The 6,992-nt window shown below is 37.4% G+C and overlaps 1 protein-coding gene across 1 annotated transcript; it reads left to right on the top strand.

The window, feature by feature from the left end:
• Positions 1–2,307: 2,307 nt before the first annotated feature.
• Positions 2,308–2,865, top strand: LOC138871291 (uncharacterized). The gene has a single exon (XM_070149166.1). The coding sequence runs from the start codon at positions 2,308–2,310 to the stop codon at positions 2,863–2,865; it is 558 nt and encodes a 185-aa protein (XP_070005267.1).
• The last annotated feature ends 4,127 nt before the right edge of the window (positions 2,866–6,992 follow it).

The following is a 6,992-nucleotide window of genomic DNA, read 5'->3' as shown; positions in this document are numbered from 1 at the left end:
AAAGTTACCCATAATTTTAACGGAAGGACACGTGGCGGCTCAGAAACAAAAAAGTCCAAACCCCAATATTAAAATATCTGATTCAATTACAAGTTTAAACTCACCCTAATTTCACCCGTTACTCGACCCGCTCCTTCAGCCTAATTTTTACCCATTACCCAATTAAGGATTTGTACCAGATCATACTGCTGCCACAACTCCTCTTCCGCCATCACAACCTCCTTTTCTCCTTAAATTAATGTAAAGTTCTGATCCATCTTCTTCGTCTTTCAAAGTTCCTCTTCCTAATCTTCTTCACTTCCTCATTCCTTATATTCCCCCATTGCCCGGTACCACCTACTGTAGCAACTGTGGATTCAAATACATAATAATGAAATCGGCATTTGTGTCGGACTAGCACAAATCCGAGGACTAATTCCGGCAAGGGTTGTCAAATTAACATTACTATGATGGTTACAATGAGAGGAATTGGGGTGTGAGCGCATACAAGCTTGCCGGTGAAATCCCGAAGCAGAAGCTAACAACGTCGCTGCCACATGCAACGGCGTCGTTTGTCCATGATTCCGGCGAACTTCCTTCTACTATCGAATGGTTCAATACATTTGCAGCCTCAGGTGTTATAATTTCAGATGATTTGTGCTCAATCCTGCCTTCATACGCCAGCAACAAAGAAATTTCAATTAAAAGATTGCTGAAAATATCAACTTTTATCGTTCAAAGAAAGAAACTCAATCAAAAGATTGTTAAAAAATATTAACTGTCGCTAAAACAAAGAATCCCAATTTGAAAAATGTCAAAATTATCGAATCTTTTTTTAAAGCTTTCAACTGAGAACTCGTATTGAAGCTGTAGGTTTTTCTTTTAATTTTATTTTTAATAACGAGGGTTTATATTAAGTGGGGGGAATTGGGTTGGGTAAAAAAATAGGCACAGGGTTATAATTGAATCGGGTAATTTAAAATTTTGGTTTAGATTTTTTGTTCCTGAGCCGCCACGAGTCCCTCCCTTAAAATTAAGGGTAAATTTAAACTTAAAGTATAATAGTAGAGGCTCAAACACCTTTGATAGTATAACAAACGGTAAGTTTAAATAATTTGTTATAGTAAAGGAATATATTTGACCATTTTCGTTTTTTAAATTAAGAATGCAAGAATAACGAATTTAATGATCAGTGGCATATATGTAAAAGAAGTCCAAGGCAAGGGTGATTATGGTAAGACAAAATCCTGACAGCGATTCCCACTAGGGGCAACTTCCTTTGATGACTACAATCTCTGGAATAAGCCTCTGACTTCCCATTAAAAAGAAGGGCCAAAAAAAAAAAAAAAAAAGGAGAGAAAAAGAAAAAGTGAGAAAGTACAAACTTTGAGGTCCCCCAATTTTCATGACACCACCAAAAGCAAAAAAGAGTTGCTTTACAAATAAACTACCTCCTCCTCAATATATATTTCTTAGTAATTGAATTTAATACAGTGTTTTAAAGGGCGGGGCATAAGGTATGATGTTTTACTTGATATGGAGCGAGGTGTAAGCTTTAAGACATGGACGTAAGCCCATGGATCTTTAAAGAAAAATTATAAATTTATTATAAATAAAATTTTATTTATGGTGAATGTTTATATTTAGAGAAATTTTAGGGTTTATTACTTAGTGGTTGAGTCACTATCTCTCTATAAATAGAAAGTTCTATTCCATTGTAATTCATCCCAAAAATTCAATAAGAATTCACTCTCTCTTTCTCTGCAATATTGTTCTTCTTCTTTTATTGTTTTATTACACATTATCAGCACGAGACTCTACCGTCTCAAGAAGCTCTTTGAGAAGATTAAAGTATAATTTTTCTCCTCTTTTTAATTATGACTGACATTATGAAAAGAAAGCTCGTTGCCCTTGAAATTTCGGGCAAGAACTATATGACGTGGGTGTTGGATGCTGAAATCTATTTAGATGCAATGGGTTTTGGAGACACCATTAAAGACAAAAATAAAGCATCTACCCAAGACTGTGCTAAGGCCCTGATTTTCTTGCGTCATCACGTTGATGAAGGGTTGAAAATAGAATATCTCACAGTCAAAGATCCACTTGTTTTGTAGAATGGCTTAAAGGAAAGATATGACAACTTAAAAGTTGGTCACTCTTCCACAAGCACGATATGATTGGGCTCATCTGAGGCTCCAAGACTTTAAGTCTGTTTCTGAATATAATTCTGCAATGTTCAGAATTACTTCTGAATTGAAACTCTGTGGAGATACTATCACTGACTATGATATGCTTGAATAAACATTCATAACGTTTCATGCCTCCAATATGGTCTTGCAACAGCAGTATCTAGAAAAAGGTTTCAAGAAGTACTCTAAGTTGATTTCTCTTCTCCTTGTGGCTGAACGAAATAATGACTTGCTCATGAGAAATCACGAAAATCGACCCACTAGGTCTACACCATTGCCTGAAGTGGATGAGGTGTATTCTCATTATGCTAAGCATGGAAAAGGCCGTGGCCCTATTCGTGGTCGTGGTCATGGTCGTGGCCGTGGACAAGGAAGAAATTTTCCTGGTGTTAATCACCCCCTAAAGAAAAATAACCACCAAAAGTGGAAAGGGAAAGATGAGAAGTCAAATGCAAATGGTTCAGAAACTGAATGTTATCGTTGCAGTGGAAAAGGGCATTGGGCAAATATTTATCGTGTACCAAGACATTTGGTTGAGCTTTATCAAGCATCTCTAAAGAACAAAGGCCCTGAAGCCAATTTTGTCTCTAACAATGATTTTGATATCACTCACTTGGATGTGACAGACTTCTTTAAGCACCCTAATGAAAAAATAGACCACCTGATCGGTGATAGATCCGTGGTTAAAGATGATTGAATAGTTTGATTTTTTTTTTGCGTATTCGTAATAGCTAATAAACATCATGTAATCACGGTTCTTTACATGAGTAGTCATTAGTATCAATTAGTATTATTTATTTATGAAATCGTGTTAGTTCTTTTTGATTAAATATATTTCTAGTGTTTGTTTTAAACAATGTGTTACTTCGTCTTCTTCGTCATGCGAATCTTTATCTTACATTAGGCAACTAAGTCCTAGAGCTATTACAGTGAGGAACTTTTATAATTTTATTCATGGGGATTGTAAAAAGATACAAGACAAATATTCCCAAAAAGTTAATTCTTTTCTGAGATGCAAAGGCGAGAAGGGGTGTTTTCATTAGAATCTGAGGCCGTGTTTTCTGCATTTAAAATATTTCTTATGATACCTTTACAGGAGATTAACATTTATAACGTAGCTAGTGCATAGGAACCCCGAACCTCCTGAGACAATGTTCTCATCTAATAAGTCAAAAGTGTAATAAGATGCTTTCATTCTTTTACCATTAAAATGCTTAGTTGCACTACTAAACAAGTTTGATATAGTAGTATACTAGTTATGATTTACGATATTTGTTTTCAAAAGGTGTTGATTTATTTTCTTTTCAGTTTTTCCAAAAGCTTTTTAGCTAAACACTATTAGAGCAGTAGTAACATGATAGTACTTAATACAACAAATCAAAGCATTTCGTTCAATTTATGGCCCATGCGTCACATTTTGTTTATTTTTGTATTCATTATTTCAACTTTTCTCTTCCCGTGTAGCAACTGTTTGGAATATCTATATCTCTAATAATAAAATAATTTTTTTGTATGTCAAACCATGGAAAACAAATATGGATATCTCACAAAGCAAAGTTGGATCAAAGTTTAATTGTAAAACTATTTGTTTAGTTGATTTATGTACGACACATACAATATTCAGAGAGAAGAAATATTTCTCTCATTTAAGTATGTGTAAGGCAAATATTACTACAATTTCTGGTAGTAGTAATCTAATTGAAGGCTCTGAAAGAGCTACTATAACTGTAACGATCCGATCGATTGTTTTGAGCATTTGCACTTCGCTCGCCAGTTTTCGGGCATGACTAGCCCCGTATGATGTATTATGACTTATGTAAATCGTCGGTTTTGGTTTTCAGGATAATCGGAATAGATTTGGAAGAATAATTCTCACTTGAAGCTTTAAATATGAAAGGTTTGACCAAGTTTTGACTTTTTAGTATTCGATCTCGAATTTGGATTTTTTATGATTGGGTTAGATCCGTTAGGTGATTTTGGACTTGGAGGCGCGTCCGGAATGTGATTTGGAGGTCCGTGGTAGACTTAGGCTTGAATTGGCAAAATTGAAAATTTGGAGTTTCCGGTCAGGAGTGGAAATTTTGATATCGGGGTCGGAACGGAATTCCGGAAGTTGGAGTAAGTTCGTAGTATCATTTGTGAAGTGTGTGCAAAATTTCAGGTCATTCGGACGAGGTTTGATAGGTTTCGGCGTTATTTGTGGAATTTGAAAATTTAAATGTTCTTAAGCTTGAATCCGAGGTTGATTTGATATTTTGATGTTGTTTTGAGTGATTCGAAGGTTCGACTAAGTTTGAATGATGTTATGGGATGTGTTGGCATGTTTGGTTTAGGTTCCGACGACCTCGGGTGTGTTTCGGATGCTCAGCGGGTCATTTTTGGACTTAATGAGTTTGCTGGTTTGCTGGTGTTCTGCAACTGGTGTTTTCATCATCGCGATCGCGATCGCATAGGGCAAATGGAAGGCCAGCTGGGTTAACTCTTTGCGATTGCAGAGAATAGGATGCGATCACATAGGTCAGTCAGGTTGTGCAATGCGAACGCGTGGGCCAGGCCGCGTTCGCCTATGAGAAGTAAGGCGGCAGAGGAAAGCTGGTGTTACCCTTCGCGTTCGTGTGGGGTCAATCGCGGTCGTGTAAGTAAGATGAACCACTGCATCGCGTTCGCGTGTGGAGTAACGATGTCGCGTAGAGTAAAATGTTGAGGTAGCAAAGTTATTCTTCGCGATCGCGATTAAGGAAATGTCTGGGCAGAATGTTTAAGTTCAAAAAATGAGGGTATTGGTCCATAATCTCAAAATTCATTAGAGAGCTCGGGAGAAGGTGATTTTGGGGGTGAATTTCAGAGGAGTGATTGGGGTAAGTGTTCTTCACTCAAATTTGGTTAAATCCCATGATTATGTCTTGATTCTTATCATTTAATTTGGGAATTTGGGGTGAAAATGGGAGAAAATTTGGAGAGTTGATTTTGGAGATTTGGATGGCCATTTGATGTCAGTTTTTGGTGAATTTGATATGGGTAGACTCGTGAGCGAATGGTTTTTCCAGTTTTGTGATTTTTATCGGATTCCAAGACGTGGGTCCGCGGGCCGGGTTTGAGCCAATTTCGGGATTTTTGAGTTAATTTGATTATTTTCGCTTGGGTTTTGTTCTTTTAGCGTATATTGATGATAATATACTGATTTTGGTTAGATTCAGGGCATTTGGAGGCCGAATCGAGAGGCAAGGGCGTCGCGGGCTAGAGTTTCGCTTGGTTTGAGGTAAGTAACGCTTCCAAACTTGGTTCTGAGGGTTCAAAACCCTGAACTATGTGTTCTATGATTACTATTGAGGTGGCACAAATGCCAAGTGACGGGCGTGTGGGCGTGCACCGTGAGAATTGCGGCCTGGATCATTCCATGGCATCGCTTAATAACTCTTTCTTGTTGATATCCGTGTTTCTATCATGTGATTAAGTAAATGTGCTGTAAAAACATGCTAGATATCATGTTAGGCTTTCACGCCGATACTGTTGAGACCCGAGTGGTCATTTCTTGTTGTCATCTCATTACATTCATTGATATTCTATACTTAGTCTTGCTCATGCATATCATATCATGTCTTAGTCTCAGTTATTATTATTTGGCACATCATATCATTGTTTCGGGCTAGTTTCATGACATTGTGAGCTCGTGATTGAGACTGGAGAGTGATGAGCGAGTGAGGCCGAGAGCCTGATTGTAAGTGACAGTTATGGGATCGGGCTACTAATCGAGGCCAACCCTGTACTACTATTAAGTAGCAAAAGAGGTCGATGCGGCTTTTAGCCGAGAAGGTCGGGATCGATTTCCACAAGGAGCTAGATATTGGAGTTGAGTTTCTATCTAAATGAGAGTTGTGTATTTGTTCCTACTTGCACTTCTGAACATTTTTGGTTTTGATATTAATTCTAATTTTATAATACTACAATGCTAAATTAGGCTAAGTAAAGCTAAGATTAAACTATTGAGAGTTGATCAAATAGATAAAAGGCACTAAGGTAGTGACTTTCTCCTAGGTGGTCAATTGACGGATTCTTGAATCTAAAGCTAGATTGTCATATTTGGGGAGTATGATATAACCATTGCACGATTCTACTCACTCTATACCTCTCGGTTATTCGAGTGATTTTGCCCGAATTGACTTTCTCAAGACCAATTGGGTATGCAAATTTGTGCAAGCAATCAAAGTTCAAGTCGGGTGTTACTATCTCTAGGTTTAACCTTCTAATTGGGGCTATCAATCTCTTGAATACGCCACAATTCTTTGTTGGACTAATTTCATGGACTTATGCTCTCTTTCTCAAGAAGAGCCAAAATCTACTAGGCATGAACTAGTGTTTGCAACCACTAATTCAATATTAAAACCCTAAATTAGTCCAAATAACAAACACTCATAGACAATCAAGCATCAATACACAAGACCCATCAATTATCCACACTAGGGTTGAGCCACAACCCTAGCTAATGGGTCTAGCTACTCATAATTGGAGAAGAAAACAAAGAAATAGATAAAGATAAACCCATAATAATTAATTACTAAATAAAACTTGAAGATTCAATGTTGAAACCAAGCTAAAATTACTCAAAATGGTAAAACAGAAGAAGTCACGAGCGCAGCTCTGTCCCAAAATATATCTGATCACCTAAAAATGGAAAAAGAAACTATTTATACTAGGCTGGAAATTCTTGACAGAATACCCCTGCGGGGCTAGTGCGAACCGCACAAAATCGAGTGCGGTCGTACTAAGGCTCTTGGTTTGATTAATCTGCTCTCTGAACTTGGCTTTTGTGGACCGCACAAAGTC

The sequence above is a fragment of the Nicotiana sylvestris genome, chromosome 6 (genome assembly GCF_000393655.2).
Source record: "Nicotiana sylvestris chromosome 6, ASM39365v2, whole genome shotgun sequence".
In the NCBI taxonomy this organism is placed as follows: Eukaryota; Viridiplantae; Streptophyta; class Magnoliopsida; order Solanales; family Solanaceae; genus Nicotiana; species Nicotiana sylvestris.
Note: the sequence above shows the minus strand (reverse complement) of the source record. Positions and strands in the feature narration are given on the sequence as shown.